This window comes from Hyla sarda, chromosome 5 (genome assembly GCF_029499605.1).
Source record: "Hyla sarda isolate aHylSar1 chromosome 5, aHylSar1.hap1, whole genome shotgun sequence".
Lineage (NCBI taxonomy): Eukaryota > Metazoa > Chordata > Amphibia > Anura > Hylidae > Hyla > Hyla sarda.
This window is the reverse complement of record NC_079193.1, coordinates 26758409-26782384: the sequence shown is the minus strand read 5'-3', so window position 1 is coordinate 26782384 and position 23976 is coordinate 26758409. Positions and strand designations below refer to the sequence as shown.

The window sequence follows — 23976 nt, the reverse complement described above, 5'->3', positions numbered from 1 at the left end:
TGGCCCCGACATATGATGAAATCGACATACGATGCTTTTTTATGTCGGGGCCATCGCATTAAGTGCTATCCAGCAGCGCCAAATGCTTAAGCTGCTGCCGGATAGCAGCTTAATGTTCCCTGTGTGGTGCGGTAAGTATTACTTACCCCTCCATGATGCTCCGGGGTGCCCTCCGGGTCCAGCGCTGGTCTTCCGGTGTCTTCTCGGCCCTCTCCGATGACGTCAATACGCTGCTGCGCACGTCATCCAATAGGAATGGCGTACGCAGCGGCGTAATGACGTCGCTACGCAGGCCCAGTAAGGCCTTGCGGAAGAAAGCAGAGGATCGGGGAAGACAGCGGAGGAGCGGAGAAGACAGCGGAGGAGCGGAGAAGACAGCGGAGGAGCGGAGAAGACAGCGGAGGAGCGGAGAAGACAGCGGAGGAGCGGAGAAGACAGCGGAGGAGCGGAGAAGACAGCGGAGGAGCGGAGAAGACAGCGGAGGACCGGAGAAGACAGCGGAGAGCCCAGCGGAGGCCCGGGGACACCATCTCGAGCGCCGGGGACAGGTGAGTACAGCTTCCTATACTTTACATTGCATGAATCCCTCAACATACGATGGATTCGACAAACGATGGCTCGTTTGGAACGAATTACCATCGTATGTTGAGGGACCACTGTATGTGATATATTACTGGAGAATATAATTGTATTGCGGCACTTTCTAGGAGTACAAGATAAGTCCTTCCACAGTGGGCCCGTTTGGAGGGTGCTCCAGCGCTGATGTCCGTTGCTAGTCAGGGACGTCGCTTTTTCAGGGTGATGGTCCTCAAATGGGAATAGCGGGAGAACGCTCCGGCCGGTAGCATCTCAACCTGCTTCCGTCCTCGTGGTAAGTAGCTCGATGAGCTTCAGTCCAGTACCACACTACTTATTGCAAGGTAGGACACTGTTCCATTCAGTTTACCTTACTATTGCTATTTTTCCTAGCGCGTACTCCTTTTTTTTAAAAATTTTGTATTATTCACTAGTTGTACGCCTTACAGGGAAGCGTACAGGAGCAACGCAGCAAGGATATAGCCCACAGTTTCCTCCAGCGTGAGTGATATATATTTATATTATCTACTTTTGTGAATCTCTTCCTCTCTGCTATCCACTGACCTACTACAGCATAGCCACTCCCCCTGAAGACCATGTGATTTATGACCTATTGGGGGGTGTTGCTGAGTTGCCCATAGCAACCAATCGGATTGCTTCTTTAATTTTTCAGAGACCTTTTTAAAAATGAAAGCGGCAAGCTGATTGGTTGCTATGGGCAACTCAGAAACTTTTCCTCTGGACATGTTTTGATAAATCCCCCTCAACCCTCCCCCCCAAATATGTCACAAATCACATGGTCTTCAGGGGGAGTGGCTATGCTGCAGTAGGTGAGTGGATAGCAGGGAGGAAGAGATTCACTAAAGTAATGCTACCCACCCACCGCAGCATAGCCACGCCTCCTGGAGATCATGTGACTTGACATATTGTCTCTAGCTGCACGGAATGCTGGGAAAGGACAGAGATAACAGTAATATAAAAAGAATCGCACTATACACTTGTCCCTCAAGTTACAATATTAATTGGTTCCAGGATGACCATTGTATGTTGAAACCATAGGCATGCGCACGGGTTGTGCCGGGTGTGCCCAGGCACACCCTAATCCAGTGGCATTGCGACCCGGGTGCGGCCCGCATCGGGTGACACCAAGACGCTCAGCAGCAACCCCCATCTGTGCCCGACCGTCCTTCACCAGCCCAGACCCCCGCTGTGCGGTGCGCCTGTCCGTCAGGCGCACCGCACAGCGCTGCCTCCTACTCCTGTTTGTGCCCCGCCCCGCTCCGCTCTGGCTCACCTTCAGTTGGTCCGGTCATGTGACGGCGTGTTACTGCCGTCACATGACCATCAGGACGTCACACTGTATTCAAGGACGCCGGCCCCAGAGCGTGACGTGACTGTACGCGGTTCGCAGGATTACCGCTCTGAGTGAGTGAATGTTATTTCAACCTGCCTACTGGGTCTGGGGGGAGGGGGTTAATCTGGGGGGTACTGCATTCCTACAGGGGGGGGGGAGAGGGGGTTAAACTGGGGGGTACTACCATCCTACTGGGGGGGAGGGGGTCATCAGGGGGGTACTACCTTCTAACAGGGTGGGGGGATAGGGTTAATCTGGGGGGTACTGCATTCCTACAGGGGGGAGAGGGGGTTAAACTGGGGGTACTACCATCCTACTGGGGGAGAGGGGGTCATCAGGGGGGTACTACCTTACAACAGGGTGGGTGGATAGGGTTAATCTGGGGGGTACTGCATTCCTACAGGGGGGGGGAGGGGGTTAATCTGGGGCCCCGAGTAGGCAGGTAGTACCCCCAGATTAACCCCCTCCCCCCCAGTAGGATGGTAGTACCCCCAGATTAACCCCCCCCACCCCCCACCCCCAGTAAGAAGGTAGTACCCTCAAATTAACCCCCTCTTCCTGCCAGTAGGAAGGTAGCACCCCCAGATGCTGGTGGCCTCCATGTCTATTTTGCTTTTGTAGGGAACTGTACTGCACCTAATGTGGCGAATTATACCGCACCTAATGTGGGGAACTATACTGCACCTAATGTGGGGAACTATACTGCACCTAATGTGGGGAACTATACTGCACCTAATGTGGGGAACTATACTGCACCTAATGTGGGGGACCTATACTGCACCTAATGTGGGGGAACTATACTGCACCTAATGTGGGGGAACTATACTGCACCTAATGTGGGGGAACTATACTGCACCTAATGTGGGGGAACTATACTGCACCTAATGTAGGGGAACTGTTCTGCACATAATGTGGGGAAACTGTACTGCACTTAATGTAGGGGAACTGTACTGGTGCAGTACAGTTCCCCCACATTAGGTGCAGTACAGTTCCCCCACATTAGGTGCAGTACAGTTCCCCCACATTAGGTGCAGTACAGTTCCCCCACATTAGGTGCAGTACAGTTCCCCTTCATTAGGTGCAGTACAGTTCCCCTTCATTAGGTGCAGTACAGTTCCCCCACATTAGGTGGCACCTAATGTGGGGGAACTGTACTGCACCTAATGTGGGGGAACTGTACTGCCAACCTAATGTGGGGGAACTGTACTGCCAACCTAATGTGGGGGAACTGTACTGCCAACCTAATGTGGGGGAACTGTACTGCCAACCTAATGTGCGGGGACTTATACTGCACCTAATGTGGGGGAACTATACTGCACCTAATGTGGGGGAACTATACTAACTGTGTGCGTATATATATACATATATATATATATGCACGCGTGCGGTGTGAGTTTGTGCTTTAGGGTGCACACCCTAATGCAATAGGCTGCGCACGCCTATGGTTGAAACCATCGTATGTTGAGACCAGAACTCTATGGAAACCTGGTAATTGGTTCTGAAGCCCCAAAATGTCATCCAAAAATAGGAAAAAGTGAGGATTAAAGATAAATAAGTAGATAACTAATATAGATAAAGCAAATCCTTACATATAAAAGTAAGAAAGATCTGCTGGGAGCTGTAAATCACTGTCTATTTCAGTGATTCCCAAAGAGGGTGCCTCCAGCTGTTGCAAAACTACAACTCCCAGCCTGCCCGGACAGCCTTCGGCTGTCCGGGCATGCTGGGAGTTGTAGTTTTGCAACACCTGGAGGCACCCTCTTTGGGAAACACTGGTCTATATAGAGGAGAGAAGCTTCTTCAGGGTCCTGTACAGAACACGCAATGTACTAAGAATAGTAAAATGAAGTCACCCTCACCTGGTGTCCAAAGGAGCAGGTAACCCTGGTATAGGTTAATAGTAGTACAGAACATGTAATACCTCCCTGTACTGTAGGGGGCGCTACCAGACACCAGTCAGTGCATACGCTTCAGTAATACAGGTAAAGAGTACAGAACATGTAATACCTTCCTGTTCTGTAGGGGGTGCTACCAGACACCAGTGCATGCACTTTAGGAATACAGGGATTTTACCAGTGAAATGCCCATTCTGATTGGTCGGTTCTTCCAGCCATTGACACATTTCGCAGATCCCATAGCATTGTATGTTGAGTCTGGTATCAAGTTACAATGGTCCAGAAAAGACCACTGTATGTTGAAACTATTGTATGTCGAGGCCATTGTAAGTTGAGGGATCACTGTAGTACTTTGGGGTGTGGGTCCTGTGCATGAAAGCAGGACAAGGCAGTGCACATAGGTACTAGAAGCAGATTATATACTATTATAACTTGGCATCATGGGTTGTGCAGCAAAAAAATTCCTATGTGGATGGGAGGTAAGTAGCCAGAAATACATGTGTAGCGTTCGTGGTGGTGGGGGGGGGGGGGGGGGATGGGGGGGGGGGGTTGAGGGCGAGTTCAGGTTATGAGGCTTTCGGTTATGGCTGCTGTGGCAAGTTTAATCCATTTTAGTATGTCTTTATTTTAATTAATGGGAGTTGACTGTACCCTAGTCCAGAGACGACTTACCTTTAGGTCAGCTGGGATGCACTATTGTATTTTCTCTGTTTGTGGGAAGGACATTGTGAAATGTATTGGAGTGAGTGTATGGTTAATGGACTACAGTGGAGCAGAATACACAGCATTGTCCCATATGTTTCCAGCCTTTTTGTGTTGTGCAGAAACAGCCGACTCCATTAACACAAGAGCCGGCCAGATACTTAGTCCGTGTATCTGAAGAGCGGACTGGATGTAATATCACCAGACGACAAACACAACCACTGAATGCAGGGACAGCACAATGCTCCAGAATGGAACACAGAGCGATAACCTCTCACAAAGAACGCAGGCAAGGAATGTAAAAATGTTTATCCCGCTGCTTACGTCAATGGGGCCTTCAGCAGCTAGAAGACTGAATCCAGGAATGTAAGTATGGAGGACCACCGGTGTATGGTGGGGCCACGGGTGTAGCAGTGTGAGTGGTGGGGTCAGATGGTATTAACCCCGAGGGCAAGAGGTTGTTAACCCCTAGAGTTCGTGATGCCAGTGTGGTTTTAGGGTTCTGGAACACCACACTCCCGGTTCCTCCGCTATCCCAGTTGCTAGTAGTGAAATGAGAGTCCACAACCAGTAATGGTCAAACGGAGGCTTTACTGAGTATCAGACAGATGGAATTATCTTCACAGCTAAGGACAGATTTCCCAGAGAGGCGGCCAGGACCCAGAGGACCTCACAGCTTGCTGGACCAATATACTTGTAGTTAACTTGACTCGAGATTGGACTTGACTTGACTATATGCAGGACTTGACTAGTTTCAGTGACAGCAGACATAGACTTCAGACTTACTGGAATGACTGTAGCTTTTGGGGTCTTCCAGATGCTGATCACTTGCACTGAGATCTCTGGTGTTAACTGTTCCTCAGCAAAGATCATAAGAGAAGAGCTGCTTGCAGCATAAGAGGGTGAATTGTAATGGTCGCCCCTTTATATAGTGTGGGGCTGGACTAAAGCCCATTGGTCAAGCTGCGGGTCATAGGTTAAGCTGGTGCTCTCTGGGAGAACATGTGACGACAAATCACTGCTTAACATAACGTGACAGACTTACACAGGTCCTGGAGGGGCAAGCTGTGCATAACTAGCTTGCCCCCTGACTGGTGAGCAGTTAAGGGGTTAAGAAATATACAGGCAAGGTTTTTAGCCCCCTCCCCCGTCTGTAAAAACTTGTTGGTAACTATAGTGGTATGTCCCATGGGTGGGGGGGAAGGAGTGCACCAATCAGGGATCTAATAGTTTCCCGGGCTTTCAGGGACCCTCCCCTGGGTATTTATAGCTGTGGTGCCTCCCTTCCCCCTCAATCTGCCCAGGACCCGGAGTTTTGCCCTCCCTCCCTCCCTTTTTGTATCTCTGTTTATTGTAAGTCACAGCTTGGCGGTAAGAAGACGGTGAAAGCGGGGTCAACCCGGGGTAGACCTCCACACAGGACGGTGTGGCAGCACCTCTCGGGTTGGCAAGAAGCCAATCGGTGTCTTTGTTACAGTTAAATTGTTATTTATATAAGTAATTTTATAAATAAAGCTGTGGCCGATCCCCACCCATAAAAAGTTGAATTGTTGTTGTGTCAGTTATTATTTAATTAATTATTGTAATAAGGGGGAGGGGTAGTTATAGTCTGCTAGGACCTAATTGGGTCTCAACAGTCTTAAGACCTCCCACAGGTCCTTTGTACTACCTATACATTAGGAGATTGTCTAGGCATTAAAGCAATACACATAACATTCTGGAAACAACAGGGGAAGACCTTTCAGGGGAGCCCCCAGGTCACTGAGGGTCTCAATCTGACAGGGCCTAAGGGTAGTACAGGACCATGTCCTGTACTGGGACATCACATAAGGGTCTGCGTTAGAGCTACAATACCTAAAACAAACCATACCCAAGAGTGGCATTCACTTTAATGGGAGCTGAGCTCTCTGTGTGTGGGGGCAACACCATGTCAGAACAAGTCCCAGATAACCCCTTTAAAGGGGTACTCTGCCCCTAGACATTTTATCCCCTATCCAAAGGATAGGGGATACAATGTCTGATTGCTGAGGTCCCGCAGCTGGGACCCCTGCAATGTCTGTGCACCACCCGGTGTTCATTTAGAACACTGGGTGCGGACAGCAGGGGTTGTGACATCACGGCCGCCACGTCCCCTCCCGTAAACTTGCATTGAGGGGGCGTGGCATGATGTCACGAGGGTCGTGGCCGTGACGTCACGACCCCCGCCACTCGCTCCAAGGATTCGGACCAAAATGTTACAAACGCTGGGGCAGCGGAGTACTCCTTTAAGTTAAACCCGTTATTTGAGGTATTTATTACTTTTTAGGCCTTGTTTAAATTTTTCAGAAATAAGTGCATAACTGCAGTGTTTTAGCCAAAATTTCAGAATTCACGGCAAACATTACGGCAACACAACCGCGATGCGTGAGTGCAGCCATAAAGTATTCAGGATTTCCTATAAGGCCTGTGGCAGTTGTGGGACGAATGAGCCCACATTTTTGTTCTTTCTGTTTAGGCGCCCCCTGCCCTTTACAGAGAGTATAACGCATAAATATAATGTAAATGTCTTTTTTTTCTGGTGTAAGAAAACCTATATTATCTGTAGGTTTCTCATCAGACGTGCAAAGCACCACCCGGGATGTGAAAATTCTCACAGATTGTGACAAAACGGTGACGAAAATCACTGCATTTATTTATATCTCAGTGTCTATTTTAAGACATAAATTCAGTTCAATATATTTGTCCAGTTTGTAGAGATAAAGCAAAGCCATTGTTAAGTAAAATTGGTTTATATAATTCATGTAATGGTTAAACAGAGACCTAGACAGTAATAAATAGTATAAATGTGAGGGGGGCGGTCAGCTTTGGACAGATGAGCTGATCACAGGGGATCACTAGTAGGCTGTTGTAACCAGACAGCAAGGTTTGATTTTCCCTGCAGCGCCCCCACAGGAGAAACTCAGCATTACACAAGAAACCTAAGGGCTGTCCATGTAATGATTGGATGTTCTGAACCCTCCAGAGCGGGAAATGTGCTTTGTAGCCACTTATCATCTACTCTAGAGATGAACGAATTTACAGTAAATTCGATTCGTCATAAACTTCTCAGCTCGGCAGTTTGACTTTTCCTGCATAAATGAGTTCAGCTTTCAGGTGCTCCGGTGGGCTGGAAAAGGTGGATACAGTCCTAGGAGAATCTTTCCTAGGACTGTATCCACCTTTTCCAGCCCACCGGAGCACCTGAAAGCTGAACTAATTTATGCAGGATAAGTCATCAACTGCCGAGCCGAGAAGTTCGTGACGAATCGAATTTACTGTAAATTCGCACATCTCTAATCTACTCTTTTATTGGGTTGTGTTCATTGTAATATTTCCTACGGAAAAATTATTTGAGCGTGCAATGCTGGCCCTACATTTAAGATAGCAGTGGGCTTAATGTCAGTTTAGTCAAAAGCTACCCCCCCCTCTGCCAGAGTGAAAACATGATCACTACCATTTTTCTACCATTATAGTCTATGGAAGCTGCCCCATTATAAGCAGGTCCCATCTTCTCTGATCAAAGACCACTTTTTTGAGCAAATGTTTCTGTGGGAACCCTTTAAAAGAAGACAGATTGGAATTATACACACTCTTAATCCTCACAATGCAGATCTGCATTGTGCCGCATTACCAAATTGGAGCAAGAAGGAAGAGGAGCCTTGTAAGGGCCATTAGACCAGGGATTACCAGAAGTCATGCTGGGATCATGATTGAGATAGGAACCATGCATGGGACAAGGAATGAGATTTGAAGGCATGCTGGGGACATGGGATGAGATGGAGAGACATGCAGGGGTTTAGAGATGAGATTGGGCAGGGGCATGAAATGGTGATTTATCCTAGGGCCTAGGAATGAAATGGGGATCTAATATTTAGGATGAGGAATACGATGAGAAGCCATCCTGGGGACTTTAAGATGGGGAGCCCAGCTGGGAACTAGAAATTAAAATTGAATTCCTGCTGTAGAATAGAAGTGAGATGGGGAGCCATGCTGTCAACCAGGAATAAGATTGGGAACCATACTTGGAACCAGGGATGACATGGGATGAAGTGCTGGGGTCTAGAAATGAGATAAGGAGCCATGCTGTGGACTAGGATGGAGATAGGTAGTCATGCTGTAGACCAGGAATGAAATGGGGAGCCATGCCGGGGGCTAGCAATGAGATGGGGAATCATGCTGTTGACTAGGAATGAGTTTGGAAACTATGCTGTGATGTATTAAAATGGGAAACCATGCCGTAGACAAGGAATAGGGTTGAGAGCCAGACTGGGAACCAGGAATGAAATTGGTATCCTTGCTGGGGACTATGAATCGGATGGGGAGTGATGTTGAGGACAAGGAATGAGAGCGGAGTCATGCTGGGCCCCAGTAATGTTAAATTACTGGGCTCCTGGTAGACAACTGAACATGATAGACATGTTTCTTTGTCTCTTTCATCATGAATTTTTATTATTTATTTATTATTATTATTATTTTTATTATTATTTATGTGCTGTATGTGCATGCTTACTCCATTTGACACTTTAACCAGCAATTCTGTATACTTGGTTCCTAAGGAGGGCCACTCCCATAAAAGACCACGTTTTTGTTCAAATTTTGGTGGTCGACCCAAGGAGGTTTCACTGTATATGCAGCTTTTCTTGTAAGCAGTGGCACTTTAATGATACAGACGGTTTAGAAATCGTGGGAAAATAGAATCGGACCCCCAGTCCAGCCTCCGATGAGGTCAGTGAAGGCGGCAGACAATGTGCTGATGTGTGAGGTGCATTGTTGCTCCGCGATACATTTCATACACATGGGGTCGGCCATTGTTCCTGTCCTCCTCCATGACTCATGTGCAGGAAGGAGCTGTCATTTATAGGAAGCCAAGAAGTTTGGCCACTAAATGTAATTGAGATAAAAGTGCATTAACTACAACAAAGGAGAAAAGTAAAAAAATAAATAAAATACACGTAACTTTCTTTTTTCTCTGGCATTTCAATCAGGGAAGTGTGTGTTCAGGCTGGATAAGCGGAGTCTTACCTTTTTGCGTGATGTTTTCTTTTCATGTCCTTCAAATCTATAGCAAGACGACATTGAGACAGTCACGAAAAGCGCGCACCATATTTAGAACGCACATAGCTGCCAAAATGGTGTCTGATGAAGTTTACCTGGGTATCCAAGTAGTCAGGATTGTCCTGTAAACTCTGCTGAGAAGGGACTTCTTTCATGGTTCAGACTGACCACATTCAGGCTGCTGGTCCTCAGGCTGACTCTAATGGCTTGGGTTCTCAGCCTGAAGCATACAGTGGGGCAAAAAAGTATTTCGTCAGCCACCAATTGTGCAAGTTCTCCCACTTAAAATGATGAGAGAGGCCTGTAATTTTCATCATGGGTATACCTCAACTATGAGAGACATAATGAGAAAAAAAATCCATAAAATCACAAGGTCTCCACAAGGTTTTCACACACTGTTGCTGGTATTTTGGCCCATTCCTCCATGCAGATCTCCTCTAGAGCAGTGATGTTTTGGGGCTGTCGTTGGGCAACACGGACTTTCAACTCCCTCCAAAGGTTTTCTATGGGTTGACATCTGGAGACTGGCTAGGCCACTCCAGGACCTTGAAATGCTTCTTAAGAAGCCACTACTTTGTTGCCCGGCTGGTGTGTTTGGGATCATTGTCATACTGAATGACCCAGCCACGCTTCATCCTCAATGCCCTTGCTGATGGAAGGAGGTTTTTGCTCAAAATTTCATGGTACATGGCCCTGTTCATTGACTCCTTTACACGGATCATGTTCCCTTCACACAAAAAATAGGCCCCAAAGCATGAGGTTTCCACCCCCAAGCTTCACAGTAGGTATGGTGTTCTTTGGATGCAACTCAGCATTCTTTCTCCTCCAAACACAACAAGTTGAGTTTTTACCAAAAAGTTCTACTTTGGTTTCATCTGACCATATGACATTCTCCCAGTCCTCTTCTGGATCATCCAAATGCTCTCTAGCAAACTTCAGATGGGCCCGGGCATGTACTGGCTTAAGCAGGGGGACACGTCAGGCACTGCATGATTTGAGTCCCTGGCAGCGTAGTGTGTCACTGATGGTAGCCTTTGTTACTTTGGTCCCAGCTCTCTGCTGGTCATTCCCTATGACCCCCTGTGTGGTTCTGGAATTTTTGCTCACCGTTCTTGTGATCATTTTGACACCGGGGTGAGATCTTGCGTGGAGCCAGAGATCGAGGGAGATTATCAGTGGTCTTGTATGTCTTCCATTTTCTAATAATTGCTCCCACAGTTGATTTCTTTACACCAAGCTACTTGCTTATTGCATATTCAGTATTCCCAGCCTGGTGTAAGTCCAAAATTTTGTTTCTGGTGTCCTTCGACAGCTCTTTGGTCTTGGCCATAGTGAAGTTTGGAGTGTGACTGTTTGAGGTTGTGGACAGGTATCTTTTATACTGATAACAAGTTCAAACAGGAGCCATTAATACAGGTAAATAGTGGAGGACAGAGGAGACTCTTAAAGGAGAAGTTACAGGTCTGTGAGAGCCAGAAATCTTACTTGTTTGTAGGTGACCAAATATTTTATTTTCCACCATAATTTGCAAATAATTTCTTAAAAAATCAGACAATGTGATTTTATGGATTTTTTTTCCTCATTCTGTCTCTCATAGTTGAGGTATACCTATGATGAAAATTACAGGCCTCTCTCATCTTTATAAGTGGAAGAACTTGCACAATTGGTGGCTGACTACTTTTTTGCCCCACTGTATAGGTCTGGTGCTCCTCTTCCCATTGGGGGAGATTTATCAAAACCTGTGCAGAGGAAAAGTTGTCCAGTTGCCCATAGCAACCAATCAGATCACTTCTTTCATTTTTCAGAAGCCTTGTTAAAAATGAAAGGAGCAACTGGGCAACTTTTCCTCCACACAGGTATTGATAAATCTCCCCCATCGTCTTTGTCCGCAACATTACAGAAACTGGCATTGTCCCAAAATTCTCCTCTTCTGTTATTTTAAAGAGGCCGAAGATCTGCTCCCCTGAGCAATTCAACTCAAGTGACTACTACACATAGGGTTACCACCTTTCTTGCAAAAAAAAAATACCGGCCATGCTAATTAGCATATTTAATTATATATGCGTGACATCACAGGATACACATATGCAGGGGAACGTTTGTCCTATTCTGACCCCTATAACTTTTTTTTATTTCTCCTTATATGGGTCTGTATGAGGACTCATTTTTTGCGCCCTGATCCGCAGTTTTTAACAGTACCATTTTTGTTTTGATGGGATTTTTTGATCCCTTTTTTGTATTAAATTCAGGAGTTGGTTAGTTACTAACTACAACTCCCAGCATGCCCTGATACAGCCTGTGGTTCAGCAGCTGCCCCAAACGAAAACTACAAATTCCAGCGTGTTGGACTATATAGAATGTCAGTGTTTCACAATCAGGGGTACCGCCAGCTGTTGCAAAACTACAACTTCCAGCGTGTTGGACTATATAGAATGTCAGTGTTTCACAATCAGGGGTACCACCAGCTGTTGCAAAACTACAACTTCCAGCATGCCCGGACAGCCGTTGGCTGTCCGGGCATGCTAGAAGTTCTAGTTTTGCAACAGCTGGAGGCGCTATGGTTGGGAAACACTAGTGTAGTATATGGTGCAACTTTCTGGGAGTTGGAGGATTGGTTGGATAAAACCGGCCATTGCATGGTCTGTATTTTTAGGCAGGGTGGCCAAAATACCGGCTGTACCTGTAAAATACCGGCCAGGTGGAAACCCAAACTACACATCTGCCAGGTGCTTCATTCTAGGTGAGCACACTGGAAGGGCTACACAGAGGCAACCATGTTAGGTCTACACATGTCCATTACAGATCCAGCCTGGTCATTGTCAACTATTGGAAAGATTCCATCAAAAATCCATTAGTCTCCATTGAAAAAGCTGTGCTCTTGCTGAGACTGGGTATTAGAAACTTATATTCTATCCACAGTATAGAAAACAAGTGTCTGATCATGGGGGTCCAATTGCTGGGACCCCTGCAATCTCCAGAATGGTGCCTGTCTCTTACCTCCTAGCGCTCAGGTCCTCACCTTTTGAGACAAACTGGTCTTGGCAGTGACTGCCTTTGACTCTCTGGGCATGCTGGTAGTTGTGGTTTTGCAACAACTGAGAGGCACTCTGGTTGAGAAACACTGTCTTATACAGTCCAATGTGCTTGCATGGCAACAGACAACTGTGATCTCCCAGTATGGGATATAGTCCCATACAGTACTTGGGCCTTGTCAGGTTAAGTCCCTAGGGTCTCTCCTGCAGTGTCTCCCCCATAGTGATATATATTATGAATAGTTTTATGTGTGTTATGTGTAAAGGACCTTTAAGGACCTTTGAGTTAGTCACATGATAATGTGTTCACATGATGTTTGTTACCCAGAGAGCACCAGCTAACCAGATGACCTGCAGCTTGACCTATGGGCTTCTGGCTCAGCCCCCTTTATAAGAGGGGGAGCCATTGCAATCTGCCTCTTTGCTATTATCACTCCTACTGAGGCACAGTGAAGACCAGACGTCTCAGAGCCAGTGTCCAGCACATCTGGAGGCCTCAAGCCTAACCTACAGCCACAACTCAGTAAGTCAAGTCGTCTATGTCTGCTGTCACTACCTACAGTCAAGTTAAGTCTATTATAGTCAGCGTGGTTGTCCGAAAGTCTGTCAAAGTCACTACAAGTCCCAGCAAGCTGCAAGGTCCTTCTGTGTTACTGACCACCCCTCTGGGATCCTGGCCTTGCTGTAAAGACTATTTCCATCTGTCTACCTCAGTAAAGCTACCGTTAACCCTAACTTGGGCTTGGACTATTATTGCCCTGCCAAATCTTGGGATAGCGATACTACCGTTCGGGTGGTTACTGGGAAAACTACGCCCTGGCATCACGAACACTTAGGGGTTAATAACATCTGCCCCATACACCTCGCCTTCACACCTTGTGGCTCACCACACAATGATCTGATCCTGCAGGCATACTCCTTTCCATCAGTCTCCTGCTTACAAATGTATAATACTTTTACTAAGAATTAGTTGATCAAAGGAAGACTATGTGGATGCGGGACCAGACTACACAAGACTTGCCTGTTGTCTGTTACCATGGAGACGTATAGGCTTGCCTACACAAAACAATTTGAATCAACACTATTCTCTTGTAAATATCATACGTGTATGGTAACCTTGACCTAAAATTGGGGGCAATCCTGACCCCTGTAGTCTTTCCATACAGTCCCCAGTACACTGTAGAAGACTTTCTGCGTTCCGTAACCTTTTATGACCCCCAGAGCCGTAACCTTTTTTCCCTTAGTGTATTTCATGCCCTGTTTTAAACCTTAACATAACTTAACTCCGTTATCTCGGTATCTACGGTCGCATTAACGCCACAGAGGTTAATCACCCACTTACAAAAAGCGAATGAGGCTTCACGGTGGTCTGAGCCGCAGAAATGTCAGAAAAGTAATATAGCTGCGTAATACATGAGCGAGTCCATGATTCTAATTTAAGGCTCTGTACTGTAGGTGGCCGTATTATTTATACCGTTTTATTCACGCTCGGCTCTCAGAAGTCCAATGCCTATTACATTCTCGTTAAGTGAAGTGCACACCATTTATGGAATACCTGAGCTGTGTAGAAAAAAAAAATAGGTCAATTTAGGTGAACTTATGGGAGAATTTATGGGAATTAACATTATTAGTTTTACAGTATTGCGGCTAGAATTAATGATACATGAACAGGTTCTCCTCCTGATTAAGGGTACGTTCACACACATATTTTGCTTTATATTTGCCGCAGTTGATTTTGCTACCCATTTACTTAGCAAAATCAGGCAGGATTAGATATAAAATAGCAATACCCTGGAATCACCAGTGGGGGGCAGTATATTGCACCACAGTGAAAACACATGCAGGAGAAGCTGCAGCCTGAGGACTGGATAAGGAGGTAGTGTCTAGGGATAGAGAAGATAGGCCCACATTTGGACACTGTGGTATCAGTGGTAGATGCAGGGTAGATGCAGGGTAGGTGTAGGGCTGGGGCCAGAAGCCTGTGGGGCGGGTTAGGGTTGGGGTGTAGGGCTGGGGCCATCAGTCTGGGGCCTACAACTTTATGGGGGTAACAATTAGCAGAGAGGGGCCTATAACAACTATATTGGGGCCCCCCTCTTTTAATAGTTGCCTCTAGGGGGGCCCGGAGTCCTATGGCTGAACCCTGCCAGTAACTTCCATGCTAAGAACTATAGTGGCATTGTCCCTGCAATGGGGTAACCAGACCGTTCACCTTTGGGCCCATCGCACCCCTTGCGACTGGGCCTGCAGGTAAAGGGAAGGCAGCCAATCTATGGGGACAATGTAAGGGGGCCTAATAATCTAGGGGGGCAATGTAAGTGGGCCTAATAATAATCTATGGGGGTAATGTAAGGGGGACTAATTAACTATGGGGCAATGTAAGCGTGCCTAATTCTATATGGGGACAATGTTTAGGGCATAATACTCTATGGGGACAATGTTTGTGACCTGCTACTTTATGGGGGCATTGTGAGGGGGCCTGTTACTCTGAGGGCAATGTGAGAGAGAGCCTTATGCTATATGGGAGTAATGTAAGGGTGCCTAATACTATACAGAGACAGAGGGACCTAATGCTTTATGGTGGCAATGTGAGGGGGCCTAGTACTATACATGGGCACAAAGGGATCTAATACTTATATGTGGCAGTGTAATACATACAGAGTGTTTGTATAGAAATGAGGATTTTGCTGTAAGAAGCCTAAAATGTTTTTACAGATTTGGTGAAGACGAGTTGTGATCGGGAGATGTCTTTATGATGACCCAGGACAGATGGTGAAGAAAGTCTGCAGCACTTCTGTACAGCTGGTGATATTCTGTATGGTCCCTCTATGGGTAGAGCCACTTTTAGCGCATCCGCAGCATATTTGATGTTGCGGATGCACTGCTGGCAGTCACAGTGTGTGCTCCCTGCTCCATGTAGCTCTTTGTGTCCACTCATAGCGGTGAATTTCCTGCCGGCAGGGACACACAGAGCTACCCGGCCGCAGCAGGAATCATGCTCTGCTGTCACTCTGTGACAGCCGGCAGCACATCCGCAGAGTCAAATACACCGCGGATGCGCTGTGTGTGACCCTACCCTTAGAGGGGCATTGGTCTTTATATAGTGGTTTTTAGTCAACAACAATATAGCAGTGGTAATATTAGTGGTGATGGTGTGGTGTAATTATTTGTCCCTTGTATAGTGGTGGTGTTAGTGATACTGGTCTGTGTATAGTGGTTTTATCTCCTTACAGTAGGTGGTATTATTTAGTCACTGCCAGAGTGATATGTTGTGGAGTGGAGATATTATTTTATGTATCTGAGCCTGATACTATGATAAAACCCATAAAATCCAGCGTGTGCAACAGGTAGAGGAGGGGGGGGTGGGTGGTGGCACATGCGAATTCAGGGCCAACTTGTGACACCTTAAGTGCCAGAGCTATTTGTGCACCGCCACCGGGCAAAAGGGCAGCCAAGGAACCAATAAATTTACCTAGAGGCGTGTGGCCCTTAAAGAACATAACTCATCCTCTAAAATTCTTAAAAACGTATCCCCTATCCACAGCATAGGGGATAAGTTTTAGGTCACGGGGGGAGGTCAGACTGCTGGGACCCCCTGGAATCTCCTGAATGGGCCCTCCACTCTTCCTGGGAGAGGCTCGTCTTGACCCCCGCCTGAAGAGGGGGCCGCCATCCGCCTTCCATATATCCCTATGGAAGAGCCGTACAGCAATCTTTGGCTCTCCTATAGCCATATATGGTGGAGGCATGGTGGCCATGGGGGTCATGACGCGCTGCTCCCAGGGGATAGAGAATACATTTTTCAGAATTTTGGAGGATGAGACTTCTTCTTTAATATATTCAGGGACTAAAACTGGACAGAGCTAACGTGCGGCGCACCAAAACACACCACATAGTAAATGTCCCCCAATGTGCCTTCAATGAATGTATGTCAGGCCCTCTACACTTTCATATCAGACAGAAATGAAAAATGAGACTGCAAAAACTTGGAGCACAGATAAAAGATAAAAAGTTATGGAGCGAGATGCGTAATATAATAAATTACAGCGCCTATCGACAGAACATTAAATATACATTAGCACGAAAAATGACTAAAAGCATTTAAAGTCGCCTTAACCTGATTTTAATAAAGTTCCGTCATTCAGAATGCGGTCAGCGGCCATTAGAATTACCTTTTCATTTTCTCCTAATTACAGCCGCCTGGCATTGTCTGTCAGGATCATCATTTCATTAGATATCTGTAACATTGTGCGGGCATGATGAATGGCACAGCTGATAAACTCAACTTTATTGCTTTCCAGATTTCCAAGGTCACTTGTTCGCCTGGCTGGAGTTTGGCCTCATTTGAATGAGGGATTTATCAAGTTATTATATGATGGAAGCGGTATTGGGATGATGGAAGGGATATTGGGGTGATGGAAGGGGTATTGGGGTGATGGAAGGGGTATCGTGGGGAATGGAAGGAGTATCGGGATGATGGAAAGGGTATTGGGGTGATGGAAGGGGTATTGGGGTGATGGAAGGGGTATCGGGATGATGGAAGGGGTATCGGGATGATGGAAGGGGTATCGGGATGATGGAAGGGGTATCGGGATGATGGAAGGGGTATCGGGATGATGGAAGGGGTATCGGGATGATGGAAGGGGTATCGGGATGATGGAAGGGGTATCGGGATGATGGAAGGGGTATTGGGATGATGGAAGCGGTATTGGGATGATGGAAGGGGTATCGGGGTGATGGAAGGGGTATCGGGATGATGGAAGGGGTATCGGGATGATGGAAGGGGTATTGGGATGATGGAAGGGGTATTGGGATGATGGAAGGGGTATTGGGATGATGGAAGGGGTATTGGGATGATGGAAGGGGTATTTGGGACTTCCCTTCCTTTGCATCAGAGTGAAGAATAAGACTTTAATAGACAACTATACAGGTACATAAACCCATATGTATAATGCATGTCATTGTTTATATGTTGTGGGCTCTGTTGCGTTTCTGTGCCTGGTGGGCCTTCTGGCCCACCAGGCACAGAAACATACCAGAGCCCACGGCATCTGAATGGGTCCCATTGCATGGCGTTTGCTTTATTTGGGATCGGCGCATGCGCTGCCTACTCAGCTAGTCAGCAACCGCAACGGTGTCCCATCTAATATATTCTTTTCGGATATATGGCAATATCACTGGTTCCATGTCCAAATCTATGTGTACCTGAAATGAATAGTAGAAGGGTCTGGCTACTGTACATTATGCCACCCTAAACCATAATCCTGGTGTGAGGTTCTCTTGTTACTTTTATGCCAAGCCCCTCTCATGTGTCACAGATTGGTAATTTGGTAATTTTCAGATTTTAGCGACCCCTACTACTTCCGTAAGTTTGCATAACCGTACGGCTTATCCTTCTTGGTGTTGCAGTTTCATTGTAGAGGAGTGAATAAAATGGTAATCTCCATGGAAGGCCCCTTTCATTACACACCTAACTTTGCTCCGGAACATTTCCAGGCATTTGGAAGGAGAAAATTTGGTGTCATGGCTCCCATTGCCTGCCTTCGTTTGTAGTGTAGGCATGAAGAAGAAACCTGGACTGCTACAGACTGGAATTGTATCGCCTTTACTGATAAATGCAAGTTGTGTTGGGGATTGGATGACTGTCAGGTGTAAGAATGGAGGCCTTGTGGTAAACGCTTAAATCCTGGCTTTGTTGTGGAGCGGCACACTGCCCCCTGCTGGGGAGCTATCACTATCTATTTATTTATGTTGAGCCAGCATCAGCAACCTATGAGTGTGCTGCAGGATGCCATATAGTACCTGTATACCTTCATGTATACCAACCGTATCACATTTTGTATCGAGGCTAGAAGCACCCAACGGGGTACTAGAGCCTCCATGTATCAAAACCGTATCTCATCTTGTATCCAGACTGGAGGTGCCCATCAGGGTACTAGAGCCTCAATTTATCCCAACCGTATCTCATCTTGTATCCAGACGGAAGGTGCCCAATAGGGTATCAAGAGTCTCATTGTATCCCAACCATATTTCATCATATCCAGACTTGAGGTGCCTGACGGGTACTATAGTCTCAATGTACCCAAACCGTATCTCATCTCGTATCCAGACTGGAGGTGTCCAACAGGGTATCAAGAGTCACCATGTATCCTAACCATTTCTCATCTTGTTTACAGACTTGAAGGTGACCAATGGGATAAAGGCCTCTTTGTATCCCAACTATATTTTATCACATCCAGAATGGAGGTGCCCAACAGGGTAATAGAACCTCCATGTGTTCCAATCATATCTCATCTGGTATACAGACTGGAGGTGCCCAGCAGGGTACTAGTGCCTCCATGTATCCCAATCATATCTCATCTGGTATACAGACTGGAGGTGCCCAACAGGGTACTAGAGCCTCCTTTGAGTTTTACAGCTTCCCCACTAAACTATACTTTTGATCTAATATTGTAATCACAGGTTATTCAATTTCAACAGCTTCTTGGTGTGTTATCTGTTTTGTTGTCAATTAGTGTATTTGATAAAAAAAATATAAAGCCCTATGGCTCTGCTGCCGACAAATTTAGGGAACAGTTACATGTACCGCACGCAATTTTTCCGAAAACCAAATGGACATTACCAGGAATATGCTGGATTGTGATACAACCCCATATTATGGTAGTATTCATAGTGTTAGGTGTAGTCATACCCTTATTTTTTGAGCATTCTTCCGTTTTATAAACTTCAGAAACTTTCATTTCATCATTTGAGCAGCATGTGGTGGTGATCATCGCCGCTCAGCCAGAAAATGGACAAATATGAGCAATTAAAACTAATTCCAAGTAATAGCCATGGAATGTAATTACTGTAATTGCCTATGTGTGGTGTCACTCTATTAAAACGCTGCGTGTTATATAAATGTATACAGCTGTGTTTCCCAACCAGGGTACCTCCAGATGTTGCAAAACTACAACTCCCAACATGCTAGTAGTTGTAGGTTTGCAACACCTGGAGGCACCCTGGTTGGGAAACACTGGTATGCAGCATATGGTATGCAGCTTTGTTTTTTTGTTTTTTTCTTTTCTTTCTTTCTTTCTTTTTTTTTCTTTCTCATATCTATCTGTTATCACAATAACTGTAAAGCATTGTGGGACAAATAAAGTCCTTTAAATTGACTGGTAAAAAAAAAGGGCAGTTGCAAATGACAAACTCAACTTGCTACATCTGAGCAAACAAGCTCTGCTGCATCTGTAGTGTTGTGTTCTTTTTTTTTATTCTATTGTTAAAAGGATTTTCCATTGTGGACATTCCCTATTTCCTAGAAACCTATTTTGTGGAAATCAGTGCAGCGCCACCACAGGGGAAATTAGGCATTGCACAGTGCCCATTCATATCAGTGGGTTGTCTGTATAATATAGGACAGGACGGGTCCTCCAGGGTGAGGGGTGCTCTGTCTAACCGCTCTTCCCTCTGGCCTAGAGATGTTACCCTGAACAGAGGAAACCCCCCCCCCCCCTATTAACTTAGGTTTTATTAATAGAATATATCATATATATATGAATTCAAGTAGAGAAAACAGACATGGTCTCACATACACAATTTGTATTTTGATCTAATTGCTTCTCAGCATAAATTCAAAGACTAACTGGTTGTTAGTATATATTTTGATCAAAAAGTACAAGCCCACTCGCCACGTCAAGGCCACCGATTTAGAGTGGGTCCCTAACATCCCTAGCATAAAATGGCGTAGCACTGGGCGGCGACCATCACCGCCGCGACACCAGTGCCCACGGGGGGAACAACCCATTGGCAGAGCGGCCCCAATGCCACTCAAACCTGTCCCTGGGCCGCACCTCCCCACAGACACGGCGCCACGGCAGCAATGGACGCCGCACAGCACCACACCAGTGTGAACAAGGTATAAAAGCTCACCTACCATGTGCTTCCAGTCAGACTGGGAGGCTGCCAGAAATGAAAGGGCCCTGTGTAGCTAATTACTACTTATATAGGGTTGGGCTGATGGGGTGGGGCAGAGTGCAGACCAAGTAAAATCAACAAAAAAAGGGAGCGGATAGAAAACACAATGTGAATTCAAGTAGAGAAAACAGACATGGTCGCACATCCACAATTTGTATTTAGATCTACTTGCTTCTCAGCATAATATAAAAAACTAACAGGTTGGTAGTATACATTTTGAGATATATATATATATTTATATATATATATATATATATATATATATATATATATATATATATATATATATATATATATATATAAATAGTATATGAATAAGTTTTCTAAGCTGGACAACCCCTTTAAGTAAACAGTAAACGGCAACTAACAGAACTAAGGTGGAACAGAACCCATGAACCAGCAGCGTTATTGATGTTCTTTTCTTCTTCTTCACAGCTTCATTGTTGAAGGGGCTGAAGCATACCAACATCGTGCTGCTCCATGATATCATCCACACCAAGGAGACCCTCACCCTGGTCTTTGAATATGTGGTAAGTGATTCCTCACGCTGTATCCTATGACTGTAAACAGGAGGTATATGCATGTAATAGCGCCGGCCTCTACACGCAGCTAATGAAGCGTCTCCAGGTCAGGTATGTCATGTGTACGTGTTTCCGTGTATATTTATGTGTCATTGAGGAAGTGTTGGGACTCTGATTATTTCCAAAGAGGTGAGAAAACACAGGAGAAACTCTGTAGAATTACTGGATCATAAATATAGCCTGTAGGATACATGATGCAAAATACATAATGGAAAATATGCTTTTTTATTATCTTTATTCCTTGTGAAATGTGGTGATGATAAAAAAAAAAAAAAAACATATTCCAATCCTAAAGGCCAAAATAGACAGTGTCCTTAAAGTGGACCTGTCACAGGATTAACAAAAAAAATAACTAGTGCTGGTCCTGTCCATGTGCCTAAATCCAGTCCAATAAAGTGTGCAATGGATCCTGCAGATGCAGTCTAAACACTTTTACTTCTTTTTTGAAAGTCCATGCAGTAGAGACAATAACGCTCAGCTGCCGGAACACTGACTTGTTTCTAGCGCCTAACTCCCCTTATTCATGGTCATCGAGCCATGATAAAGGGTGCTTAGGCAACAGAAATGTGTATATGGGGATGAGGGGACATATTTATATATGAGGGGGCATAGGGGCACTATATGTATGTTTATATATATATACAGAGTATACAAAAAGGAAGGTTGAAGCAGCACTCTTGGTCAAAAAATGGAGGCTCTTAGCGCACTTTTTGATCAAAACGTGTCCCCCATCCACCACGCGGAGGTGGCCTCATTTCACTCAACTCTGCTGGGCATATAGCCTCTGACTGGGTGATATGCTGGATCCACTATCAATTTAAAAACCTCCTGTGAAAAAGGGGAGGGGTGCATAGCTAGAGAGGGTGTCACTCCCCCTTAATTGCACAGCAAAAACAAAAAGAGACATAGCCAGCACAACTACCTAATACACGAGATATATATATATATATATACACACACACATACATACTCCCTGTGCCCCTAATATATATATATATATAATATATATATTGTCCCTCCTCGCCCCCTTTTGAATACATAATACCCTTTTTGCCTATATATATATATATATATATATATATATATATATATATATATGCCTGTATCTTTCTCATATTCATGAAGAATGCCCCCTGTGCCAAAACAGAAAAAAATAAGAGCAATTACAGTGATCCCTCAACTTACAATGATCTGTGAAACGTGTCAATGGCTGGAAAAACCGACCAATCAGAATGGGCAATTTACTGGTAAAACACCTGTATTACTGAAGCGTATGCACTGACTGATATCTGGTAGCGCCCCCTAAAGTACAGGAGGTATTACATGTTCTGTACTCTTTACCAGGGTTAGCTGCTCCTTTGGACACCAGGTGAGGGCGGCTCCATTTTCCTTTTTTTAGGACACTGCCTGTACTGTACAGGACCCCGAAGAAGCTCCTGTCCTCTACATAGACCAGTGTTTCCCAAGCAGGGTGCCCCCAGCGGTTGCAAAACTACAACTCCCAGCATGCCCGGACAGCCTTTGGCTGTCCGGGCATGGTGGGAGTTGCAGTTTTGCAACAGCTGGAGGCTCCCTGCTTGGAAAACACTGACATAGACAGTGATCTATAGCCTCCAGCAGATCTTTATTACTTTTATATGTAAGGACTTGCTTTATCTATATTAGTTATTTACTTATTTTTCTTTAATTGTTGCTTTTTCCTATTTTTGGAAGACATTTTGATGCTTTTAGAACCACTTACCAGGTTTCCATAGAGTTCTGGTCTCAACATACAATGGTTTCAACATACAATGGGCGTCCCAGAACCAATTATTATTGTAACTTGAGGGACCACTGTTTACTTACCTAGTCCAGATTTTCACAATGTACAGAGCTCTCCTCTTCAATTCTGCAGCCTATGTGCCGCCATGTCTCCGTGCCGGGTGATCGCGTCGCTGAGGTGAAGTGACGGCTCAGTCAGCCATTCACTGTAAAGCATCTTCGTCCAGAGGAGCCTGGGGTGACTTATTTTTTTATACCATTTGGGGGTGTTACCCCATATGGAGGTGTCCCCCGATGTGGAAAACTGCCCCCTCCCCCCCAGGACCGCCACTGTCGACAGGTGTAGACCTACCCACATAAGAAGCATTTCTGTTTATTGTGGGTGCATTACTGAGGAACTTTTTTTTTTTTTTTTTTTTTTACTTTCTTAAAAGTCTCGGATCAGGAATTTGTTCCGAAACACAAAATTAGAGGATTTTCTTTTTTTCCCAGGAGATGAAGTATAAAGCTGCTGTCTGGGATGTGCTGATAATGCCTGTTGTGAAGACATGGACAGCGTGGTGCGCTGGCAACACAGATCTCATACATATAATTTAGGTATCAGTGTTACCTTGGGTTTGCTGCGATTTCGCACTTTAGCTAATAATTAAAAAACCTCGTCGACTTCTATAGACAATGGAATAATTTCCCCTTTTATCCAGCTGTAGTTTGTGGTAGAACGTAAGAGCTCGGAACACATAATTAATCTCTCTGCATTTTCTTTGGGAAAACATATGGTATTTCTACAAAAATACCCCCGCTGTCAGCTGTAAAAAATCATGGGACGTTCACATAATAATTAAACTCTTGAACGCACCAGATGGATTGAAGGAGGTGGAATTGATACTGAGAGCAAATTACCTTGGGTAGAGTACATTTTCTGCTATATTAATCCCACATGGGCAGTCATGTGTTAGGAAAGAAAAGTTTGCACTTGGATTCGGACTAAATTTTCTTTACACTTTTTCAGCTAGCTTGCAAAAATTTACTTAGAGGGGGGGTAA

At 45.4% G+C, this 23976-nt stretch overlaps 1 protein-coding gene across 5 annotated transcripts in view; it reads left to right on the top strand.

Moving 5' to 3' along the window:
- CDK14 (cyclin dependent kinase 14) overlaps positions 1-23976 on the top strand; it is a 551260-nt gene that overhangs the window by 196854 nt on the left and 330430 nt on the right. For all 5 annotated transcript variants that reach the window (XM_056519057.1, XM_056519056.1, XM_056519058.1 and 2 more), the window contains one exon: positions 21027-21121. In XM_056519057.1, coding sequence (XP_056375032.1) covers positions 21027-21121 — 95 coding nt within the window. The remainder of the gene's footprint in view (positions 1-21026; positions 21122-23976) is intronic.